Source organism: Cygnus olor, chromosome 3 (genome assembly GCF_009769625.2).
Source record: "Cygnus olor isolate bCygOlo1 chromosome 3, bCygOlo1.pri.v2, whole genome shotgun sequence".
Lineage (NCBI taxonomy): Eukaryota > Metazoa > Chordata > Aves > Anseriformes > Anatidae > Cygnus > Cygnus olor.
In genome coordinates this window covers 32244444-32271627 of record NC_049171.1, presented here as the reverse complement: position 1 = coordinate 32271627, position 27184 = coordinate 32244444, and the positions used below count along the sequence as shown (strand labels likewise).

The 27184-nt window shown below is 37.2% G+C and overlaps 1 protein-coding gene across 18 annotated transcripts in view; it reads right to left on the bottom strand.

Annotated features, from left to right (window-relative positions):
- The window catches only part of RIMS1 (regulating synaptic membrane exocytosis 1), a 317035-nt gene that overhangs the window by 8997 nt on the left and 280854 nt on the right, over positions 1-27184 (bottom strand). For 17 of the 18 annotated variants that reach the window (XM_040552091.1, XM_040552071.1, XM_040552073.1 and 14 more), the window contains one exon: positions 1951-2092. In XM_040552091.1, coding sequence (XP_040408025.1) covers positions 1951-2092 — 142 coding nt within the window. Of the gene's footprint in view, positions 1-1950; positions 2093-9986; positions 10304-27184 lie in introns of those variants that run through there. The other variant, XM_040552090.1, reaches the window with a different exon arrangement.

The window sequence follows — 27184 nt, the reverse complement described above, 5'->3', positions numbered from 1 at the left end:
TAAATTCCAGTTACGGCTCAAGCAGAAGAACATAATGTGATACCTGGGGTATCCACTGTAGGACTGTGTGATCTCAGCTAAGTTATTTATCTCATTGGTATTGCAAAATGCAGGATGAGGCATAACACTGTAATAAACTAACTAGGTGAGCCTGCAATTAAGGGCAGTATCATAAAGTACTCTCACAAGGAAGGAAAAACTGTCCATGCAAATTCAACATCAACACCTCCTAATTGTTATCAGTAAGAGTGAACTGCACACAAAATACTACTCAAGCAACCGTGGTCAAGCTCCTGCTGATTTTGATAGGAATCTCATGGAAGGAAGGATAAACCTAGTAAACAGCTTTGCCATACAAATGCAGGGGAAGTCTGAGTACAAGGTGCTATCAAAAACCAATTCGTACTCACACTAGCAATAAGATCTGAAGTCAAATGTGACATTTCTAATGTTTGAAAAATGGCCGGGAGAAGAAGGGAGGAAGAGGATTTTAGGATTGGGTGGCACTGCATACACCGCTGATTATGTCATGCAGTTGTGCAGCTTCCCCTCCACCTCGTACTCGTGTCCAACTCATGTTCTAAAAATAAGACAGTGATGCATGTGGGGGAAGTGACTGTACAATAAAAGATTGGTTTATTGGTCATCTTTCTTACAAGAATATCCACTTTTAACATTTTTCCTTCACTGTGAACTAAACCCAAAGCTGCTGTAAACTAACGCTGTTCTACCATATTCAAGTAAGCTCACAGAGCACCCGAGGGTATGACCTACATCATTTTACAGATGAGCAGAACCATCTGGTATCCCTTTTATCCATGGCATTGCACCCTGTTAAAGGAATGCTTCTCTTCCTTCACTGCAGCAAGTCATATTTAACTGTTTAACCTGGGTTTTGTTATCTGCCTCCTTTAGCTCAGTCTCCCTGGCTTCCCTTTGGAGTAAGTCACTGCCAGATACAGCTGTTCTTCTCACTTCACTAGCCTCACTGTTTCTTTACCCTTGCAGGGAATGGAATAGGGATGTGGAGATCAGGGTCATTGGTTAAGGTTAAGTGTAAACTAAGTCAGGAAATGAAGCTGAGGCATCTTGAGGATTAGGAATCAACCAAAAGAGCTGGTAACTCTAACAAACCAAAAGGTCCTCACCTTCAGTGCTGGGCTCCTAACTCTCTCATGTTACTAACCTGCCAGTCCCCAGCTTCCTTATTAGCGTGGTCCAATTTACCTGGGCCTTCATTACCATGGTGATTGACTGGTGCCCTACAGACTGACAGTCCAGTGTAGAGAGAGTAAGGAAGATGGAGTGATGAAGGGTAAAGGTAATGCCCTATCGTCTCATGATGGAGAAAATGCACATTTACACATCTCCTTCCCACCATCATGGTTGCCTCTGGCTCTTCATCCTTCTTAAAATGTAAGAATCCAAGATCCACTAGCAATTGTGGTAGTCAGCCACGTATATAAAAAGATGAAGCCAAAGAAGGCCCAATCTCTCTTTCTCTACACCTTCCCTTCACACAGTCATCCAGAGGTGAATGAAAACAGCTGCCCCACTACCCACAGTTGTGTGGCTGATTTTAGCTGATGCAGTTGGACTCTGGTTTTACAATTCTCAATAAAAGACTTGGACCAACTCCAAACTAAACTCTTTGTGTACAGTATTACTGAGCAGAGTTTCATATCACAGGGATTTACACACAACGTCTGAAGTTTAACTCTGAGTTAATCCAAACACAACTCAAAGAAAAACTACCCCTATGTTTTGTTTTGAATAATGCACTCTGAATTCAGTTCTCTTCTGATGAACAAAATGCCTCACAGGATGACAGGGAAAATATGAAACCCTCAGAAGTCCCCTCTCAATTTCAGGGGACCTCTGTTCACATTCTGTTTTCTTTAAAAGAGAAGAAACTTTTCACACATTACTGATATTTTTAATGCCACTTACTTGCCCTCAGAGCTGTAACTATTTATGCTACCATCAGTGGATTCTCGACTTGGTTGTCGAACCATACGACTTCTCATCTCTGCTGCCATTCCTGTCTCTGTGCTTCTCTGTATCGTGCTCTTTAACTTCTTGTTGCCAGCCTCTAAAAGCAGATAGAAAAAAAAAAAGTGATAGTTAGAATGACAATCTAGCATAAAGCCTTTCTTTGCAGTTTTCCTCAAAAAATGGTCTGACTTGACCATTACTATTTCAGAATACAAAAAGCCTATTCTCATCAAAGAAGGAAAGTCTCTTCTTCAGCTGCAAACTGGTGACTGTTTCTCTTTAAAAGGGCTGCAGCCCTATATTAATGAGTTATTAATACCCTTTATATAGTTGGAATGTGGACCAGAATGATTGTGATAGTGTATGCTAAGCATATACTCAGTAAGGTGTTTCTAGCCACCTTTGCTTGGGTGACTACAGAAGAATTTAAAATCCTCACAGAAAAAAGAAGAAATAAAATTCTTCATGCATTCAACAGAAAAACAGTACTACTTAGTATCAAAAATATAATAACATATTTTGACCCAGCAAAATCTTACTTTTCACCACAAAGTAAACAGTGTGCTTTACATAACTTCTAAGCAGAATAAAATCTTTGAGACTCCCCTTGAAAGACGATGGACTTCACAGAGCTTAGGTTTGCAAATGAACATTACAAAGTAATGTAAATCTTGTGAAATATTTTAACAGCTTGGTCCGTTTGGAAAAGCTTCCATCGTGCATTCTTTGAATTGCCCTTTGAGCTCCACTTGGAAGGTTCCAGGTTACCCTTGAGCAAGAACTTCCAGTCTCTTCCACAGGCAATCCTGAGCTCCAGGTGCAATTGGCTCCAGCCAAATCACAATGAATTCTGCTCTTGCGTTGAAAATATTATGCCCCTAAACTATGGTAATTGTTCCGAAAAATCTTTAACTGAAATATTTTTACCAAGGTCTCCATATAACTAATAATCTGTGTTGACTTCAAACTCAGCATCCTGCTCATTTTCATTTAATTCAGCCTATCATTCAATGGGCAACATTTGTTTATCTCAGGAAGTAGTAGATTTCACAAAGTTTCACACAAACACATGCAGAAACACTTTCCTGCATTTTCCTCTTCATTCAAGTACTTCATCCACTTTCCATGAACTTTTTATTTCCCTTTCACAGTCTGCTCACGGGAGCCTCTGAAAAAATGAAGGCTTCTTCCACCTCTGCCTACAGAGACTGAAAACTTTTTCACTTTCCTATTTCACACAGACATCGTTGATGTTTGATGCTATGACAGACCTTGGCCACTCTTAAGATAAAAGTCATCGATTTTGTAGCCCCACCATAGCTTCACCTTGCTGTGGAGGGCAACTGGCCTTTGCCCTTTGGGTCTGTAGAGCTGCTGGAGGGCAGGGAGAAATCACGCAGGAGAGAGCAGTTCTCCCCTTGTCTAGGTTACCACCTCTTTGGAACTATCTGAGAGATAGAAAACATGACCAAAACAATAAAGAATTCATATACTGGGCAAAGAGGCACTGCCCCAGCAATGGTTTTCCTTGCAAGCCTTCTGGAAGGGGGGTTGTTTATCTATGGCCATCCAGGAGCAGAGAAACAAATGCCTCCCAGAAAGAAACTAGCTACTTCCAGACAGCCATAGAGCCTTTAAGTCCCTTGTGAGGCCAACGGCTCAGAGGTTTTGCTGTGGGTCACTGCAATTCTTCTAAATTCCCGGTGCTTGGTCACCTGAAAATGCATTATTCAATGCCTCTAAAGATGCAGCAGACTAGGCTAGAAGAGGTACACCAGCCAGAGCAGCCTCCACTTCCAGACAATGTAGGTGGCTATATATACAAGGTACTTCATGAAACTTGAGTGACCCGATATATATATAATCAGAACACAACACTTTGAACCTATGCTTTACCTTCAAAAATAAATGATGTGTCCAGCAAGTCAACACTGAAATGTAAGCTGAGCATCAAAAATGAATCAAAAGGCGATCTAAGATATATAACCTGCATGCAGAGCCCTATGACAAAGCAGGATTTTCACATTTTCAGTAGCTGTGCATTTGCTACCCATGCTGTTTTCTGCTTCTTTCTCTTCTTGGGACCTGTCTGAAAGTACTTCTGTTTCCATCTGCTCCCACATAGTGGATGAGATTATGTGGTTTACACCTTGCAATCCTTTCTGGAGCCAGTCAGATCAGACAGCAAGACCGGAAGGATAAATATGGTAGAAGCTGAAATGCAGGCATCTGAATGGGGCTGCCTGCGAATATTTAAGGCTCAGGAATTTGATGTGACGAGACACTGAGGGAACAAGATCATCATGACCTTGTCACAAAGCTAGGAAAGAGATGCTGCTCTGGGCCACCTGGACAACACAGTGGGTGCAGAAACTCAGGGATGAGAGCCAGGTTGCTAGGAAAGCATAATAAAAACCATATTCATAGAAATAATCACTGTAAAAATATCCATTGACTAAATTACGGAAATTAGTATATTTGCTTTGAGCCACGCAGAGACTGAAAATTGCAAGTGCATTTGTCACAGAAGAGCAATTTAATATTACCATGGATAACATTCTTGTTGATGCCTGAAAATGTGTCTCTGCATCAGAGATTTTAAATGCACAGAATTGTGAAGGAGGAATCCTTGTGGATGGCCACGAGCAAGCCAACAACCTTATCTCACTGTGCTGTATAGAGCAGATTGTCTGTTTCCGAATACTTTTCAAGTCACCACTCTCTGTCTTACCATGCTGGATTCCACTGCTTTGTTTCTCATCAACAATTTTTTTTAGGTTGAAAATCAAAAAAATAAAGTTCTTTTGTCTCCTCTTGTAACTGCTATCAATATCTGCAACGTTTCGTGGGAAAACTAGAGCCCTCTGATATTTTATTTTATAACCTCAATCTTAATATTCTGCAGTAAAATCAAATATAACATAAAAGTAACTCAAGACAGAATGGTAAAATACATGAAGAATTTTATGGCATAAAGGGAATTGCTTTTGCCCAGGACTAAGAACTGGAACACAGGTTTCACAGGTTTTTAAAGTTTTACACAGGTCAGTTATGCACATTGTATTTTATTTTTTTGGTCTACCTACATCACAAAAAGAAATGAGGACAATTTATCTCTCTGGTGCACTCTCGTAAACGTCTCAGCAAAACCTAGCTCTGCAAGGCATCGAGGTGATTAGAGCAGAGCTGAGCTGGAAACTTCTCTGATTTCTGAAGGGACCCAGGTAATGCGGAGTCACTCTGGGGTGCAACTTCCAGTCCTGCCTTGACTGCACAATGAAATGCAGGTCTGATCAACGGAGTTTCTACAGTTCTTTACATGTTTTTTATAAAACTCGCATTTTCATCTTGCATTATTTTCAACCTAGCAGTTCTGCATATACCTTTGGAACCTTGACTTTATATGAACAGTAAAAGTTCATAAAATATTTAGGCTTAATATCTACACTACAATATATTGAGAAAATTTTCTACTCATCTGAATATCTATTGGAGAGTGCTTGGTCCTGCCGGTGATTTTTATTAGATTGATATATACAATTAAATTTTATAATATGTTACCGTTCCTTGCCTGCACTGTGTAAATTGCATTATACTCATCGTGCAGACTGAAGATAAACTGTCTCTATACTGAATACCATTTAGGGGCAAAATTTATTCCCAAATGTTCTGTATACTTCTATCTGCTGTGTCTATTGTGTAAGGATTTCTGCATGCAGAAATGTGGATTAATGTGCATAAATTCCATCCAAACACATATTTCAACAGGTACAAAGCTAGAAAAAAAAAAGTGATAAACATTTTTGCAGGATTAATAACAGACGCAAAAGGATCATAAAGCAGCCATCTGCAGCTGTAAGATATACTCAGCTTGCACAGTTTAAAATTCAGCAACAGCCTTGTAGCATCCCTACTACAATACACCGAAGACTGTCTGCCATTTGCTAGTTCAGTGTAGATTTTATAAACATAGCCTATAGTGATTCATTTTCAGTCTGACAAGCAACTGCATAAAATGTTAATGCAATTGATGTGTCCCAACTTCCGTGCTTCTTGATCACCTCCAAACACAGCAGCCAGGAGAAAAACACTACTGACAACAGAATTATATCAGCAAGAAAGAGACATTGATAGTACCTATAGAATTAGGATGGCCTACCAGAGATACCTAGGCTAGGTTTACGTTTCCAAAGGCATCCAATTCAGAGAGAACAATGTCAGGACAAACAGGCCCAAATGACTAATGTCCCAGCAAAGGTACGACTGCCTGCTGCCACCATTGCCTCGGCTTTCCTCGGGGCTCTGTATGGTGCCCTGACAGAAAACTAGTACATTTTGCCCTTGTTTCAGTACAGTGAGTCTGAAAAGATGGGAAGGGCTGTGCCACAGCCTGCTGGAGTAAAGCTTTTATCATGTGATGCCAAGGTGTGTATTTCATGCCATGGGACATTTGGGACATGAGTTTGGAGACTTAGTCAATAGGACATTTTGAGAGATTTCTGTAGGGCAGAAGATGATAAAACTGAAATGGTCTTACATGTACTGCCTACAGGGCGAGAGGTGCCTCGAGCAAGCATTGGCCAAAATCATACCTGTGAGGTGGCTAACACCAAAAAAGGAAGCAAATTTGCATTAATGGGTACATGGCATGGAAAATTCATGACCTTTTCAAAAGAACACTAAAGAAAACAAAGCACACACCATTGCTAGATCCACTAATGGAAGCAGTAACAAGGAAGGTGCTGATACACAGTGTCATTGCATGACTCAAGGGCAATTTATTCACAGTATCAAGCGTGCTCATGCATGCAAAGAAGAAAGCCTAGGACTACAGCTCCAAGGCAGCTCTGACTGCAACCTGGCAGGACTGTGACCATATTGTTCTTGGCCTGCACGCTGCCTGTGCGAGACACCAACTGGAATATTATGGGTCATCCTCAATTCACAGAACTATTTAAAAAAAAAAAAAAAGCCAAGGGCACATTTCCTTCTGGTCCTTTTTGGTGTGTTACTGATTTTGCAGCCTCAAATTTGGCTGCTTGGAGACCTGCTGAGTTACAAGTTGTGCTGCATCCCACTCACTCTGCATGTAACACATTTAAACAACAACAAATTCTATTTACACATGAATTGACAAAGTGTCCCTTGGCTGATAGTCCTAAAACAGTCAGAGAGAGAAAAGAAGAAATAATTCAAAATGCATTTGTTCTTTTTAGACGTGTATATCTCTCAGATGAACTCAATGGTAGATTGGTCTCAAAGATTAAAAGAGCAGCTACATATGGAAAATAAATAGTAAAATATGACATTTAAACACAAATGTTTCCTAGATTTTTATCCTACAACACTTCACAGTATTTTCCTTTTCATGTGTTCAGCCACACTTTCCTGAATATATAATAATATTTATAAGAAGACATCTGAAATATTCCAGTAATGATCTTTTAAATGTTCTCTCCAACTATCGTACAAGATATTCAAAGAAAGCAGAATGCAGTTTATACTCTGTGGTGTTTGACCCCAAAGTTTAAAATCCAAATATAAAACATCATATACTTTTTCCCATTTCTATTTATTATGAGAAATCCACAAACAAAATTTATACTATTATAGATAATAAAGCCTTCTAGAAAGAATATTAACCTTTTCAGCTGGGATAAATCATCAAGATATAACATTTTGTCAGCAGTTTGGAAAAAACTATATCTCATAACCGTATTTCTAAATTCACACATTCAGTTGGAAAACCAATCTCATTCATGGTATTTTTAGGTAAAACAAGAAAGATAATGCTACTAATCCTTTCATATACATAGTATTTTTTTCATACATGTTTAGAGACAAAAGAATAAAAAGCACCAAACCTAACGAAAGAAGACTTGACTGAAACACTGTTAAGAGTTACATTAATGCTCTGGTTTTAAACACTGAGCCATTTGCAAAATGTATGGCGTTTTAGCCAGTGCACTGCAGAACCTCATCTTTTTACTGCGTTACTCATTGAAGAACAAACTTGCAAACTCAAACTCTTAAAAATTTGCTCTTAGATCTCAAAGGAACTTATCCAACAGCTCCTTTGACATCTACAAAGCTGAAGTAGAACTTTCAGAATGAATGACAAGAACTGCTTAAGATCCATATTCAAAACAAAAGTAAACAAGAACTTGAAAAATCAGGCCATTACTTATTACCTAACAACAGCCTCAAAAGATTAAGCAACTGATTTTGCAAATCTTGCCTCCTTAAGATGAGTTAGGCATATTTACCTAAAATAACGTAAAAACAAGCATGTGGTTTTGTATGATTACCCTCATAAATAGGATTTGCCCATGCCATGGAAAAAAACAAACCAAAAACAAAAAACAAAAAAAAACAAACACAACCCCCCCCCGTATAATGTCTAATACACATGGGTTAAGATGCACAATATCTTAAGGAACAGCAAGGATATCTTCAGAATAATTTCAGTTATTACTTCTTAAATTCCTAGTATCTTTTTGTCCAAAGATTTCCAAATTAATAGTTTTGTCCACACACTTGCAAATGATGTGAAATGAGCCACTGTCTGTCAGCCAAAATGAGGCAATCAGTGATGATATATGGTAATGAGGTTTTACTGCTGGGATTGCACTAAACACTTTATAAACACACAGAAGTAACAGCATCTTAATTACCTTCTTCACATATATGCAAAGAGCTTTATAAAATCAGAACATGTAAATGAAATTGTTAAAGGTACACTTGCCCAGTTCAACTCTTAAAGCCCGTTTCAGTGAAATGAAATTAGTAACATAACAAAGTCATGTTTTCAACAAATAATTTACTATATAAACAGTTTACGAAATTTCAAGCACTTGTTTTTCATACACCCTTGGATTTGTCAGACTGGAAGAGAAAGACATGGAATAAAGAAAGAAGCTCAGAAGAGCTGTTTGCACTTCAACATTTTTAGAGCAAAACACAGTGTTATTTTACTCCATTGTTTATGACTGGCCAGCCCCTAGAATAGAACTGGCATATAGTAGGGAGGTAGCAGTTGTCGACTGAAAGGGTGCTGGGACACAGCTGCCAGCTAATACAGGAGGAGAAAACAAAACTGTAGTGCAGAAGAAAGCAGAACAGATTATTCAGATACACTGAAACAAAATTTTATTTCTTTAAGGATTTAAATATGTTTAAATGACTGTATGAAATTCTGAAGTCATTTTTGGTTATGTGCAGTCATTACAATTTTAATAAATTTGAGACTTTTTAAAATAAGAGTCTTCACAATAACAAATACTTCACCATTTATTATTATAAACATAAACTGACACTATGATTGTTAAAAGACAATGTCTTACAATATATCACCAATAAGACAATTTATAAGACATCACTAACAAGAAAACTTACTATTGCCATGCATCTTCAAAAAAATTCCTGAGGACTATGTGATGTACATAACAGAAACCCAAAGCCTAATTCTTTTAATAATATTCATAAGATCTTCAAGTTGAAACGACAGCAAAAACACTCGTTTCCTAGAAGTATCTTCTAGGAAAAAGATGTTACATGCCCCTTTGCACAGCTGAAAAGTTTCTTAATAATAACTCAGCCCTAATTTAAAAGCACTAAATACTAACCAGAACACATTACAGCTTCAGAAATAGTTCTCTCATTTTACTCCCAACAATTACCACCCGGTTAATTGATGTGAATATTCTGTATCTTTTCTGCAGTTTGATTTGTTTGGACTGCAACTTTCAAGTCCTTCAAGTTTTATTTCACCACTACCAGCATCTCCAGGTCAGTGTGACATTTCCCTTTAAAAATGTTACTGCCTTTAGAAATCATTTCCAGTGTCCCAGATCAACAGAGTATCAAACTGACCTAAGTTTTTTCTTCAATGACTGCAGCATTGCAAAATTACAACCCAAGCTTAACACACGCAGCTAAATCAAACTAATATATAGGCTCGTGACAGCAACACGCAGAAAATACAGGCTTACCTCTGGTTTAAGCAAAATTAAACATCGGCTGCGATATAATCCTGAGCAAGCAGGCGGCACCTAAAGCAGCTTCACCTTTGCTTAAATATCTCGCGCTGTTTCTGGGTAGAAGAGTCCCCGGAGTTGCCTCTCTCTCTTCCAGCCACTTGGCACTGTAGCACTGCGAGGAATGATCAAGTTGCTTCACTCACAAGTTCCTTTTACAACTGTGATTACATTACAGGGCCTTGCAGCGAGAAAGTACTGAACTACCTGCCAGCCAGCGTTTCATAAAATATTGCCGAAAGGTTCAAAAATTCACTCAGCAGTGTATTTTCTAGTGATGTGCATGCAGAGAAGAGCACAAAATATTCTTGGCAACCTTGTTTGATACATTTTTTCTCGTTGTTGTACAGAACTGGATAAGGAGAGTCAGAGAAACCCAGAAACTCATTTCTTTGTCATGGTGTTTTTGACTCATTCTGCATGAATTTTGGTATAAAGCCACCTGAAAGACTGCAAAACTGAGAAAGCACCATTAATACTAATTCACAGTTATATTGCAGAAAAGCCTTAGTGATGTTACTATCTGATAGGGGCACTCCAGAGTTAAAGTTTAATTGCCTCCTAAGTGCCCACATGTATTTTGAGAACAGAACTTAATTACTGAATTATTCCTTTCATCTTTACACTTCATTTTGAGGAATCAGACTGCCAAATATTTGTTTCCTTCAGTTTTTTGGATACTCAGTTCCAAAAACATAATATACTTTCCTCTTGCAAATTAAGAATCAATTAATTTAACACACTTTTAAAATCTTGGTATTCAAGCATTATAGAGAGTGATGTGCTTTCTCTCTCTCTCTTTTACAAAGAAAGGAGATATCCAACATACGGTACATACTGACTTACAATGTTAGACTAATTAAAGATAAAAGGGAAAAAGGAAATGACACAGCATTTGTAAAAGCAAAAACCAAAAACCCACACCCACAAGAAAAAATACTTCAAAATGAATTATCATGGGAAAAGCAAATGAAAAATACATGCATGCAGTAAATCTATCTCTAGTGGATGTTCACGTGATGTTATCACAGAATCAATCATTTGGGTTGGAAAAGACCTACAAGATCATCAAGTCCAACCATACACCTAACACTACAAGTCCACTGCTAAACCACGTCCCTAAGTACCACATCCACACATCTCTTAAATACCTCCAGGGATGGGGAATCCACCACCTCCTGGCACAGTATAACCACCCTTTCCCTGAAGAAACTCCTCCCAATATCCAATCTAAACCTCCCTGGCGCAACTTGAGGTCCTTTTTATGGTAAAGTTGTGATGATTTAGAGCACTGTAAAATGATTAATGAGAAAAGTATCATAAATTATATGGTGCATTTCAGCTAATAAAAATATAACAAGACTTATGACTGGCAAGTACTGTATGGGTGCCTAACAGATGTAAAATCCTCTGCAGCAGGGATACAGTATATCTCATGCCACACCTTCGCAGAAACTTTCAAGTATTTTCATTGGATAGGTACAGACTTCCTACACAGTGCAATGGTTAAAGTAAGCTGTACTTTCTTGCTCTGTAAGAAGGACATTCAGAACCCCCCAGAGAGGGTGGCCTACCCCCTTTTTTAAAGCACGTAGATAAATGGTATGGAATTTTCTCATGATGTATGTTAGGAAAAAAAAAAAAAAAAAAGAAAAGCAAAATACAATTAAACAGGAAAAGTCATCTTCCAGAGATCAGAGCAATTTTACATCAGAGCAGTTTTACACAAAGCACTTCACTGGTGTCAAGTGTGCAGGATGTTCCCTCTCACTCAGTCTCTTGCTCAAAGCCAGCAATCCTGGGGGAAACTGAGGTTTAAATAAAATCCCTGGGAGGAAAAGCTTTCATGTCATATGCTCCCAGAAAGCCCCCACTTTGGTCACAGCCTTTCCTCCTTTGCACTCCTTCTAGTCCAAGGAAAAATCATTCTGTATATTTCTTATCAGCATGATCGACAGCCCCTTCCAGGATTATAGATGTTTGACCTGCTCCTCTGCATCAACACTGCCAAACGCTGGTGATGATACTTCTATCATCATGATCATGGTAAATCAGTGAGCATACTGAAGTTTCAGCTACTATAAAACAGAGCAATGATCGCTCTTCTTCTTCAGCCAAAGTACCCATGTTAAGGTTTGCACTGCTTTTGATTTTCTTTTCCATTACTTCTGAGTGCTGTTTGAAATGTGCCTATGGAAAGTCCCAAGCAAGCTCTGCTGAGATGACATAAGGACCTACCCCCTCACATTTGGGGCTGACCCAGGTAACAGCCACCAAAGTGTTTTACGTTAGTTGCAACAGCCAGTATGTAAAAACACCTACGGGCTTGGGCAATGGATCTGTGCTAGATAAACACTGCATAACTGGAAGATATAATTGTTCCCCTCGTGTTTATATTATTGGAAGTGGACAATTGTACACAAAGACTCAGTTTAGAGACAGACCGTTCAGCCAAAGTTTCCAAATGAATGCCCTGGAATAACTCTGCTAAGAAATTGTAAGGTTTGCATCCAGTATTGCTGTTTTATGTCCACCATCAAGCACACACTGAAAAAAACTGTGCTGACAAGATGGAAAGGTTCAACTGTGCCACACAGATAGACACCAGCACAAAAAAAAAGTTGCCACTATGTCAGTATTGCTTTGACTACCACGCAAAACAGGTAGAAATGTGAGATATCAGGACTTTCTACAACGCCTTTCATTTTGCCACTAAAAATTAATTCAGGTTATTTTTACAGCTCTGTGTGGCTGCCCATTTCTCAATTCACTCAGCTCTCATTGAGTTGCAAACCTTGCACACTGAGGAAACAGTTTCCTTTCTCAAAGGCAAGGGAGATGAGACAAGTCAATGGAAGGGTACTAATGGAAGTCAAGAGGGGCACTAATACAAGCAGAAGAGTTGTGCTGTTTTCTCTGATAAATTATGCTAAGTTTTCATTACAAAGCAAGATTTCTTTATTATAAATGTCGACTTCTGCGATTTCTCTGTGTAATTCATCTGTTACAAACATGATAAAAAGCTAAGAAAAATATAAGCACAAGGAAAAATAGCCATGTATTATAAATGAATACTGAGACTATCTGAATTAGGTCCAATAAACACAACCAGACATCAAGTGTTTAACGAATTATAAAGCCCTTTAAACACAAGGCAGGTTATGTAAATGTAAAAGAAAGATAAATGAAACGGTGCTTATACTGCCTATTTTTATAGAAAAAACAACTCTCTCCCAAAATTTCTGGTTATTTCTGAAGTGAAAATACTTACAAAACTATGTGCCAACTGAAACAGAACTACTTGAACTACATTTTTTTAATGCAGTGGTGCAGGCATATTAGCAAGTTCAATGCTCAAATACACATTTCTTGAACTCACACAATGTCTGCAAAGGTTGCTCCACATATTGCATAACATAATATAGCACAGATAAGAACACATCCACCTATTAAGAACTGACATTGCAATACAATATGAAATCAATTCCCATACTTCCAAATTAACAGGCATTTTTTCATCTCTCTATATTATGCAAAAGCAAAGGCTAAGATTTAGAACTAATTTTTCTTGCTGCTCTTATATAGAGGACATTCACAAGCTTATCTCAGATGAAGTGATAATAACTGTCTTAAAATAATAAACTGGAAAACAAAAATTGCATGTGAACATCAGCACCAAAGAAAATGACAAGGGATAGCAGAAAATCAAACAGCTCAGTAACAAAGGGAAACTTTCAAATCCACATCATAAAAACAAATAAGAAAATCTACAATAATCAGTCAGTTTGAACCCCAGATTTCAAGATCTGAATTTACTGGCAGATAGCATATATAGAAAGACGGTTCCCCAGAGTATGTGCCACAAAATGAAAATAAATAAACAAACCTTAACTTCATGGTCCTGGGCTTACCATTGGTTAAACAGAGGCTTACTACTGGTTATAGAGAAAATTGCATTTTAAAGTAATTTTTGCTTCTATCTTAGCACAGAATAAGTCAAGCCAAATATTTCTACATCTTTCCATTGATTTCAATATATATTAGGTCATAGATGAAGATCATAAAATGAAAAAGTAAACCAAACTTGCCTTTCATAGCAGGATTATACCATGATGCTTGAATCTTGCAGAGCTAATGGTTTGAAGGTCAGGCTCTTTAGAACAGATGCACTAATCTCATATTATCTGTATATTACACAAATTATTTCAGATAGTATTTTTTCTTGGAACTGACACATAAAGCTTTATTTGCTGCTCAGGATTACTCTCATCATTAGTGAGAGTGCTTCTTTTTGGGTGTGTTCACAATATGAGAGGTTAGCTGTTATTCAGTATAAAGCTGCTATAAAAATAGAAATAGCCACTTAAACCACAGGCAAAAAACAAGACAGGTAAATTCTATGCAGGTAACACATCATCAAAATCAGGTTTAAACACAATAGATGCACAGACAAAAAGATTGCTATATACAATATGAATCAAAGTCACATAAGGCAAAACCTGAGATCAAAACAGGATCTGGCTCTGTCATTAAGATATACTATGAAGGAAACATTGAATTTTGTTATTATATCTTCTATTTTAAAACTCTATGCATACAATAGACTAGTGTGACATAATTTCGGAGAGAGAAAAAACAATCAAACAAACAATAAAATGTTTACATACCCTTGCTCATCTAGTTAAAAACACATTAATAGCCTCCTGAATAAGTAAAGATTGCATAAGCAATATGAAACTAGCAAGCAATTTCTAGTAAACCAATAATAAAAGATGATATCAATAGCATGCAAATATGACCCAAAAAAAGTAGTTTGGGAAGCATTTTGGCAAGTAAAATAATATAGCTACTGCCAGAATAAGACGTAATATAAGAGCAACTTTAAATAAGGTTAAATAACATACATAAGTTAGTATAACAACTATTTCAGAGACTCTAAAAAATAAAGATTATATGCAATTAAATACACCTTCTTAGTAAAAATATCAAAACTAGTACATCAGGTATCAGAAGGAGGATATATTTTACAGTCTCCTGACTATAACCACAGAATTCACCCTGTCCACGAGGGATGCAACACTGAAGATATGTAACTAAAACAATTTCCACTTTCTTTGGAAGTGAGTTTTGATGTGTGTTTCAGTGGGGATAGGAGTCAATGTCACTGAAAGATGACTCAAATCTAAAAATTATTTTACCTTATAATTCTTTCATACAACCTGTCTGATTGCATACAGTTTCCAACAGAATGTGTATTCACAATATTTCATTTTTCCCCAGCTTTAAATACATATATTTAATATTTTAATAAAAAGAGCATAATTCTAGAGGAAAGATGAAACCATTCTTCTCAAGATATTCCAATGTATGGACAGAAAAGTTCTCAAAATAATTTGTTTTCTTCCACGGAATTTTTAAGCAAAAGTAATCTTTCTAACCCTTGATTGGACACCATTATCCAACAATTTTCTTTCTCTCCAGACTGCATTATGCTCATGCCAAGCTGGGAAAAAGGAAGATGTACAATGATGAGCAATGTTTTTCAAAGGCTTTAACTTTTAACTAATACTTTTTTCTGACATCTTCAGAGGAACTTTGGCCTACATAGATTCACTGACTGTATCAAAATAAACATGAAAGCATGTGTAAATCAAAACAAATCCAAACTGCATGGTCATGTTGATGCTTCTATAACTGGATAACTGGAAGAAAGCTTTATTATTATTATTAATTTTTTTTTCACCAATATCTGGGTTCATCTTGTGTAGATCTCCACGGGATTCCTTATGAAACATCCATAGGACTGGACCTCACCCTCATTTGGATACTTCATGCATTATATCTAAATAAAACTATGAACACATTTCTAATGTGACAATATGGTATTTTAACAGTGATGAAAATAATGCATTTAGAGACCAAAGTCAAATTTCCCATAAAATCCTGTTCCAGCCTGAAATTTAAAAATAATAACGATCTATTTACTAGGACATAATTTATACTAAATGTTTTTAATACTACTCACAATCAGTTGTTCTACTAATATGAATTCATGATTTTATACTTTCTTCTATTCATTCCAACACCACAGTAATGAATAAAGCACCAACCCAAAATCAGGGTGAAATCTTGGCCTGCTTTTCTTCAGAATTTACAAAGGGAAAGGAGAACAGCTGGCATACACTTCAGCAATCTCTCATCAAGCCATCTTCCTATTCAGCAAGGCAGGCAACCACAGCATATATTTTGTAATGCTAACTTATAACCATGACAAGCTATTATTTTGATAGAAATACTACCAATCTGAATATTAAAAAAAAAAAAACAACAAAAACAAAACAAAAAAACTTAGAGAGCTCAGCACTGCGTCATCAAATAAGACAGCAAATGTCATCATGCTGTGTTCTAAAGTGAAAAACATGAGTTTAAAGAATGGTAAACAGGATGTGAGCATAAACATAAATTTTCAAGGCTACTGAGTGATAGATGACTCTATCTGTAATTAATTTAATTAATGAGCTGTTCACATAACTTATGCTTTTCTTCATAGTTCAACCAGCTTTCCCAGATTAAATTATTTTAGGGATCATTCTACATGGTGTCCTAACTCTGATTGTGGTCAACAAATACTTGTATAGTAGTATCACTAAAATATGTCAAGTAATCAGGTAGCACTACTTGCTCATTTAGATCATTTTACAATGCACAGAATAACCTATTGTATGAACCTTTAAAGCAGGTCCTTCCTGGTAGAATATTTATTTAAAATTGCCAAATATAAGCATTCTCACTATGAAGACAGAAGACATGAAAACTCTAAATGAAGCCAAAGATGAATGTATGCACAACCCACATTGTATTCCAGCAGTACAGAGGTGAGTCCTACTGTAATATGTTGGAAAGGTTAAACATTATATTGCTTTCAGCCACAGATTCCCATTTGAGGAAAGCTAATGCCACCCCAGTTTGAACTGTGAACATTAGTAAGCATATTTCATACACATAAGATACTTAGATAAGCTCTAATGTATGGGCATTTAAGGTTCCGTAGAATCTTTGCTTAGAACAATACCCTGTACTTAAGTTTACACGCATACACACATCCTCACACACATATGTGCACAATCTGTGGGCACTCTGGCTTGTTTGTTTTCCTGGCACGTGGCAGCATTCCCAGGAGATTACTACATTTCTTACAACGTACTCGTATGTACTTTAAACAATTACAAATATATTTAAATCTGGTAATTACAGCCGTAAGTTTTTAGGAAGTCCTGGCTCTTCTGCAGACCTTCAGTTGGTCACCTCCAGCCCTTGACTTTGCTCCTCAGTAAAACGGCACAATGGCAGTTACCGTTCCTTCATAAAATCCTTTGAGGTCTATGGCTGCCAACACCACACAGAACAAAGAACCATTGCTACTATTAAAGAGGTCTGAGGAACTATAAAAGTCAACATAAATTAAGAGCACATAAAATAAATTGCACTGCAAAGCTAAGTTCAACAGTACATGTTTACAGAATATCCATGGCAGTTCTTATTCCAGCTGGGATTGCAGAAGGATTCATATACTGCTACTGAAAGTCTTAACAGGATAGAAAACTTTGGACAACAAGCAGAAAAAAACAATCTGAAAAGGTCACCCATTTATTCTAGAGAGCAGTTTTATGAGGTTCCCAAATTTTTAAGTTTTGAAATCAATAGGATTTTTCAATACCGAGTTCTCAAGAGCAATTGATTTCTTAAAAATTAGAATATATCACCATACAAGAGAACTTTTCTGCATAAAGAGAAACTACCTATTATGTAACACACTGACTAGCATGCTTATGGGAACAAGGAAGGTCTGTAAGTGAAAAAGGCATGCTGTAATGCAGAGCATCAAGGTTCACTTATGAGTTTTGCTACTTCATTACATTCTCAGTTGTTCTAAAACATGCTGATGATCTTACTTCTCTATAGCACACAGCTTTTGTGATAAATACTACCCATACTGTAACGATGGGGTAGAAGATGAAAAGAAAGCCCGTATCTTATCTGTCACCCTAACCTCATCAGCCCTCCTTTTGGTACCAATCATTGATCCAACTGGACGTTTGATTTGCTTCACTGTTCCTTTTCCTCGCTTTGAACTAAAATTTGTGTCATCCAAATATTTTTGCTCTTTCAGCAACAGACTATTTGCAATGACATGTGAAAAGTAATATTAAAATGATAGTAAAAAAGCATGGCATGAAAAAAAGCGTTAACACGTACAAAGGCTTTCCCCCCAGCAAAACTAAGACAGCCATTTTACTTCTCACACACAGCACTAAACACACAGTAGAACTAGATGAATAACGCATGGTGTGGCTTGCAGTGCTCTCCCATTCACCTTGAAGACTAAACAGAAAAGTATTATTGTATTCCAGCCTGTTAAAACTGTTCAGTGTCACGTAATTAAAAAACAACAACAAAAACTTGATTTGTTACCTTTTTTGATGGTATGCTACAAAAGAAGAATGTTATTAGTGAAAGTTTACTGTTTCATAATAAACAAGGTATCAAAAGACAATGCTATTATTACATATCCTGCTCGACTGCTAACAATATATGAAAGGTTCAGATTGTGACAGTTGTGCTGACAGCATTTCTTAAATAGAGTTATAATAAACTTACAATTAACCGTATCCCTTCCATCCGCAGAGCTATTCAATCTCCGGTTTGACTGGAATGACTTATATTTATTACACAGTGTTAGTTTTGATGATGACAATTGCTTAGCAGAAGAGATATTTAAGAGGATCATCGGACAAAAAAACTGCCTCTCCTTACTTATGATGTGATTACATGTAAAAAATTAACCAAGGGTCTTCTTAAAGGCTTCTCATGGCAGTTACTTCTGAGGCTGATACTATTCTTTATACAAATATGCAAACAGTCAGTGCAAAGACATAAAATAGACACACACGGACACGTAACTCCTGATTAGCATTCTCACAAACTTAGAAAATTCTCACAAAAGTAGTGAGAAAACTTAAGACAGTCATACCAATGAAAAAACACACCCTATTTAAAAGTGGTAATTTCATTAGGAGCATGCCAAATGTACTATTGAATGTGTAACTTGAACTCTGCCATCGTGCAGCAAGGCAATGATTAAATTGGACACTGCAACACAGTTTGCTTATTGCAGGCCAAGCCACAAGAAGAAGGAAGTGTCTATTTTATAAAGCTCAGCAGCTGGATCCTTTCTAAAGAACTCTTCTAGCCAGGCAACTCTGCTCTGTGCCTCTCCTGCAAGCAGGGCAGCGGGAAACCTTGTGGGATTCAGCTACAGGAAAACCAAGGACTGGGGCAGCAGATGCCATTGATACTGTTAGCCTTTGATCTGAGACACAGACACATGGGAGTCCGTGACGAAATAAGTCACAGAGCGAATTAATGGCTGGAAGATTTGTACTCAAGTCTTTCTAGATACAGCCTCAGATTTTACCCTCAGAGAACAATAAAACCCATAAAACCACAATCCCTGTCTTGGTTACTAGCTGAACAACTGTTCTGAAATGTAGTACAATGGTAAAACACTGTTTTAGAAAGAAAGTTTACTGATTTCTAAAAGTCAATAAATATGACAGAACTTTGGAAACTGGCTTTAATGCTGCTGAATGAAGTCCTGGTAATTTCCAGTGCCATCAATAAAGCAGCTTAACAAAGATGACCAATGGCTTTTTTTTTTTTTTTTTTTTTTACTTAAAATAATTAGATCTGAGTTCAGGCTGTGCTTCAGTGAGCCTTGAGCGGGTAACTTGCATTTGGTAAAATTTCGTAAATAACTTTTCATACCATGAAGAACAGAAAACGAGCAGCAGCCATATGATTAGCAACTCCACCCTATGCATCATTTGATGCATTTGGCATCATGTCATTATAAAAAACAGCCAGCATTCAGCCCTCAGCACAGAGGCTAGTTGGGCCCAAAGAAAAGGAACGGAGGTAAGGCCATCTCAGATCAGTGTGAGTGACTTGCTGGTGCTACTGAAGGGATATTTAATACTTACTTATTAACATGCACTTATCCTGACTTTTATTGTTTGTTTGTTTTGTTTTGAACTAGGGCAAGTAAAGCAAAAAAAGTAGCTGCCACCCACAGCAGAATGATAGCATATCAATAAAACAACCCATTATATCAAATATTCAGTCACCGGCATTTACATGGGAATATTTGTTTCTGGGCTATAACAACAAGGACTGCAGAGGGGCTTTTTGCCCTCTTCAAAGTATCTCCCTCGCCCTGCTCCCCTCTGTCCAAGTAAGCTTTGAGTGGTATTGTGGTAGCCTATTGCAATCTGGAGGTGGTTACTGGAAAAAATCACTCTTCTGAATATTTGGGGAATGTAGACAGATGTTTAAAAACACATGCTCCAAAATAAAGGTAAGACAATTTAATGGACCTGTGATTTTGGCCACGGGTCAACTTTGAAACAGAAATTACTGCGAGGCACACTGGGAGAGCCTAAAACTTGGCTGAAAGGGGAACTTTGAGATCGCAACTTATCTCTTGCCATTTTTCCCAACTTGGCCATAAACGTGTCTGCCCTTTTGAAGCAGACCATAAGGTACAGGCCTGTACTCAGACATGGAGCATATGAATACTGCCTGAAGAAAAATAAAAACTTCATTTACAACTATCTAGTGCAGTTAAAATAAAACTGGAGTGCCACTCAAACCTACCTTGGTTTCCTTGTCACCTTTTTTATCATTTTTCTCCTGGATTCTCTAATCAATGACAATGATTTATCTTTTAAGAGCTAAGTACAGACCCAGCTGTATAATAACTGCACAAATATATCAAGGTTGCCTATTCCAACTTACACGAGAGATGATAGCTCTCTTCTTGCTGTGATACAAGCCTGTTGCCAGAGTTGTAAATATTTTCACATCAAAGGAGAAATAAATGCAAATAAATGCAAATAAATGCAATATCCAATTCTGGGGATGATTGTTGCTCACAAGGGCCATTACTGAGACTCTAGAGAAAGTGTTTGGTTCATAGATAAATCAGGTCTTGTGTGTCACCTTTGTTAAACCCACTTCACAGCACTGTCAAGTGCCTCTACGCAGACGGAAGAAGCTGGTGCTTGACATGGTATGCCCCTAAGCTAAAGACAACTGAATCTCTCAAAATCTTTCCCTGATAAATAATTTGTTTCCTATCAATAAATACTAAATTTCAACAGAGCACCTGTTGACATGCAAAAAACAGGTGAACTGTACTGTGTACTTATCCATGAGTTTGTTTTCAATACCTCTTGAACATCTCTCCCATTGACATCTGTGTCACTTTGGAGTCCAGACTGAAGCAGGCAGATGGGTCCTGTCAAAGAAATCCCTCCACCCTGCCCTGACCATGAACTCTAGAAGAGCTGCTCAGGCAGGAGAAAAGACAGATAGTGGGACAATTTTCAAAGGGAGAGTGATGGGTAAAACTGATTTACTTTTAAACACAAATCCTAGGACACATCTATACCAAATTCAGTGTTTCAGTCTGGCCATGCTCTGAGAAAGAACACTTTGCACCATCAACTCTAATCAAATGACAGAGCTATAAATAAAGCTATCAAGAGCAACGTGAAAGCAAAACTAATCAAAACAGCAGCCCTGAGTTTTCTCCATGGAAGAGATGTGCAGGTATTTTAACCTGCTTTGTAAACAGGAAATTTATTTGCATGTTAAAATAAGTTGCCAGTCTATCGAGTTCTGCTCTGAGATCAGAGAAAACATTATGAATAAACAGATTCCCAAGACACTTCTTTTTTACCCAAAGACACAAAAGCCTATGTATAAAAATCTTTCAATGCTGTTTCGCACTGATAGTGTACAATCACCACTTTAATTCAAAGTATTTTAATTCAAAAACAGAAGTTAGGGAGCTGTTTTGGGTGTCCACCCCATCATCTAAACACAAAACTTCTGTGCTTCACAAATCATGAAAGCAAAGTAAAGCACAAAGACAACTGCTTCCTCTAGGCTTAGTGTTAGCATCCCCATGATGCTTGTTGTCTGATGACATTTGGGAGCTGTAAGCCACGAGGAAACTGTAGAGGAGGCAGGAGTGCTCCAAGGAGAGTAAAGCAAGTTTCTCCTCTGTACTAACTGGGTGAAGAGGCAGTATTTCACACTGCCTTCTCATACAGACATTTCTGCCTTGATTTTCTTTGTCAGTAACACAATATCCTGCATTCTTCTTAACTTAGAAACCAGCAGAAATGGATGGGTAATTCTGAGTTGTCAAATTTCCTCACAGGGAATTTCCACTGGGGTTGTCACACATTTAGAGCTCCCCAGAAGAAAAAGTCACCTCATTTCTCAGGAAATACTTTTCAAGCTGTCAGGCACCAGAAATTGAATTTTTTTTTTTTCAATATGAAAAATGTCAACATGGGTAAATAAAATAAACTACATATAAGTGAGTTTCAAGGACTTTTGTAAGCACTGAGTGATTTCAAAGCAATTCTCAGGTAACTTATGAGAGTAAACACTAAACAGATCGTTGAAAAAAATACCATACTTTACTCTTTCAGTTCTTTGAATGTCTTAAGTCTATGACACTGCATTTAAATATTTATAGAATTCAGCCTGAAAATTTCAACAGATTGTCAAAGTTTAGTAAATTGAACGGCAAGTTCGAGGATGAACCTTCCCACAGAGGATACAGAGTATATGAGGCAACATGTGCTATTCACCAAGGTATAAGCAAGGGACTATACTGAGGCCTATAAAACAAGAAATGGTAATTCAGTGTCAATATTGCATAGCATTTGCATGCCTTACTTAAGAGTACCTTATGCCAAGTAACTCATATACATAGCATCTAACACTGCGAAAGTAATCAATGCAGATGTAAACAATGTCAATGTTTTACACTGTTGATTCCCTTTGGAAGTTATATGACCATCATTTACTAAAAACTGCATGCTTATCAAACTAAAGAAAAGTTGGCACAACATCCAAAACATTGAAATTGTCAACATAAGCCACAGCTGCTAAAAAATATTTGCACTTTGACAATATACCAATGACTTAGAGATACCAACATCTCTAACTTCCTCGTCTTTCTTCTGAATTTGTCTTCCCTACTTGGGAAGTACTTGCCAAGTAGTAAATTACTACTACTTGGCAAGTTCAAGAAAATTTAGCAGGTGTGACACAACGGCTAGTCAAATGGAGTGGCTAAAAATTACTGGAAGTTTAATTTAAACACATGAAATCCCAGTACATGTACAAAGGAAAAGAGTAAGCCATTAGTGTAAAAATAACAAGGCATATTCAAATACAATCCTCTGTTAAATTCTCACTAATTTTCCTTAAAAAGAAACCACACTTGGTATGTTATAACACAAGTCATTCATATGCACAGAGTGGTCATTTTCATAGCATAAACCCCACGGCTCACGAGCAGCGTCTCCACATGAAGAACAAGTGTAATCCAGTGAGCAGGGCAGCCAACGCCACTGAAGACCTGAGCTTTCTCCTGAAGAAGCACAATTTCATTGCATGCCTCCATCCTTCTTTTTTCTCTTCCCTTTGTATATCAGATGGGTTGGCAGGAAGCAAGTCTGCTTTTAAACGAGATCAGGACTAGCAAGTAATACGATGTGCTCATTTTCATGTCTTCTTTATTCTATTTTAAGACTTGCCAAAGAGATTATTATTTACATTAATTTAATTTATATGCCATCTAAAGCATGGAGAGGACTCTGGGCAATAAATGCTATACAGAGATCAAATTCCGTTGTCACACAGTTTATATTAGACTGCTGCTCCCTCTCTTCTTGGAAACTAAGTCAACACTGGACTGGCCAATAGCCCTGGCCAGCACATACACTGACAGACCGATGCACGTGGGAACACGGCCAGAGACTGTCCTTATTCATCATCTGTCCCTTCCTATCACCTGGGGCTCAGCCAGGTGAGGTTGAGCTGAACTCAACTTCCTTTCATGGTCTGCAAAAAGGAACGGAGGGAGATGCTTTTAGGACTGTACCTTAGGTGTGCTCAGGGAGCAGACATGCTCTGCAGTGCGGCTGTTGCCCAGACTCTTTTCTATTCATACGCGGAGCTCCGACATAGGGAGACAATGTACCAGCATGGCTCTCCAGCTGGGTAAAATTTCTCAGCTGAATTTTTGTTTCAGTGAAAAAAATGAAAATAAAAAGGAGATCTAGCAACGCTAAAATGTTTTGCAAATCAATACCTGTGCTACCTGCTGTTGTTTGCATTGTTTTAAATTTTCATTCATACGTATTCATATTTAACGAAATACTCAAACTGCATTGCTTCTTTTCAAGCTGAACATCATAAGCAGTTACACTTAAAGCCATTTTTCATCCAATTTTAAGACTTACCAAAAAACTTGAAAATTATTGTTAAAAAAATCCTATGAACATTATTTCATAATTGTAGTGTGTTCTGCATATTTCGTTGATTATGATTTGAAATTCAGAGTATCTAATATTATTATCTGTGATTCCTCTGTATTGCAAAACCTTATCAATTGCATTATAGATATCTAAACAGATTTTGTATAAATACATTACCATTAGTTGTAGTAAAAGCAGCAAGTGATATTATCTTTGAAAATCCCCTAAAACACCTGCTGATGCTTTGTTTTCTCTTCGGTTACATTTACTGCTTTTCATTTGTATTCTATTGCTAACAGTTCTATTCCCAACCAAAAAAAAAATATTTATATATATTGAAAAATCCCTTAAAGCTCACCTTCACATGCACGTTCATGTACAAGTGCTAAATAAGCTTAAAATAAAGTCTCTGAATCTAATGCTTCTTTGCATTCAGCTAAATGCACTTTTTTTTTTTTAAACTCAACTCACTAATATCTTATTATCAAATGTATGATGATAATTGTATTTTCTAAAAGATACAGAATTAAATAATTTCTTGCCCCTAATGGCTTTAAGAGATATGTTGCTCATATTGGAAATCCTGTGCTGGAATCAAAGAAAGAAGCCTTGCCCATATTTAGATGCAAAGTCCCACTTTGTCCCTGACTGAAGCTGCACTAAAGCTACAAGCAAGCAAGAAAAATATTAGGGGTGATCTGTAAAAGAAGAATGCAAAGAAAATATCAGTTGTGTTTTTGCAGAGAGGAATTCAGAGTAGTTGTAAAACATTTTTTTTAAATTACTGCAAATTAAACATTCTTCAGTTACATGAGAAAAATAATACCATAAATGGTTTATAAGAAATACTATAATATACTGGCCAGATTTCAAAATTTCTCTTTCTACTAAATATTTTGATCTGCTTTCTGGAACTCTGCACTACATTTAATAAAAGTATTGGGGAAAAGGCCATAGTGTAAGAATATGCAAAATTCAACAAAAGATGGTGATATTAACAGAGTCTTGAGCACCATTTGAGTCGAGGATTGTATGTGACCTGTCAGTTCTGCCCCAGACTTCACTTAGACCCTTGGAAAAACCCTGTGAAGGAAACGCTGCAGATCCATGTTCTTCCCAGTTTTAAACTACACAGCCTAAGCTCCCAAATCAATGCTTAAAAATTGAGTTGTTTCATGTTGAACAAGCCATTTCGTTCAAATAAAAATCAAAGTTTATTCTAGTTCAGAAAAGGACTGTTTGGGAAATAAATAAGGATAATTTCAGGTCTATCACAACTAGGCCAGATAATATGACTCTAAGCAAAGGGGGCTTTATGTTTTTGTGAGATGGGAATTCATTCCTGTACCTCAGTGTGAGTGTATTTTTCCTACGGATGACTGCACATACTCTAAACCTTTCTACAAAATACCACAAGTCTCAGAAAGCTACACATTGTGCACCTGATCAGGCAAGAAGTATGTGAAGAGTAATAAAATTCACATTTAAGGATGATATTCTCTTAGAGATACACATTTATGTAGAAATGTTTAATCTGAAGACAAGATTTTTTTTTTCCTTACTGATAATACTTTGGTATTGCTCTATTTCCTTTTTCTGTCATAATTTTGATACAATTTCAACTCAGTGTTTATGCTTGCACAAAGCAAAATTTGTGAACACAGTGTAAATCGGATGAAAAAGCAAACAATAATCGTCTTTAAACAAAGCTCAGATACATATAGTACAAACTATGAGTAGGTCTTTTTAAAAAAACATTTCATAAATAATGAAAATAGAATAGAAACATAGCAGTGAAACTATACTTTTATTAAACATATTGGACATATTCTGAAATTATAGTTCTACAAGACATGTATGCCATAGCTTAGCTAAAACCAAGATTGTATTTTTGGAAAGAAATAAATTATCCTAAAGCCCATGCTACTTACATGCTGGAAATAGCCCAAAGTACAGTTAATGAAGTTCAATTACTGCAGTAATCTCTCTGTTAAAATGTACAGAGAAAGTGCAAATAAACAGAAAAGCAAATGAATACTTTTGATTCTGAGTCAACCAACAACATAACAGGAGCCAAAGTCAAAATTTATATTTCAGGAAAAAGGAAAAGAACCACATGTAACAGTAACTCAACAGAGCGGCTGGACTTTGTTTGAAAATACTAGCCCTTATTAGGAAATCTTTTGGAAGATGAGTAACTAGAACTGAATTATGTTTCTATTAAGGGTAGTGAATTCCTCAGCTGGACGGCAACAGTAAATAAAAGAGAGTATGCTTACATTCACTCAATAGTTTCAAAGAGTTAAGTATCATTACCAGAACAAAGAGTTCCTCTTACAAAAATAATCAGGCCTTTTTCTTTGTTTTCTTCCTCCATTTTTTCATTTCCTTTCTCCTGCTGCAAAAATACTTGGGTGCATGAGGCATCAGGAGGAAGCCCTCGCTGCTTTCAGTGGGGTGTCCTTTGCTGTGGGGTGCCAGGGGTAGAGCCCAGATCCTGTCACCATCTCTAAGGCACTATTCCCATTCTGGCTGCTGCACTACAGACTTTTTTTTTTTTTTTTTGGGGGGGGGGGGGGGGGGGGGGTGTTGGCTGAAAGGAAAAATCCATCTTAATGTCAGTCTCCCTCCATTCTTCTTTTTGTGTAACAGAGTTGTTCTCCTCATAGATCACCGCAATTATTCAAAACAAACTCTAATGGCCTGCTCGGTGCAAAATACCAACGCAGATAGGGAAGACTTGCTGAGATA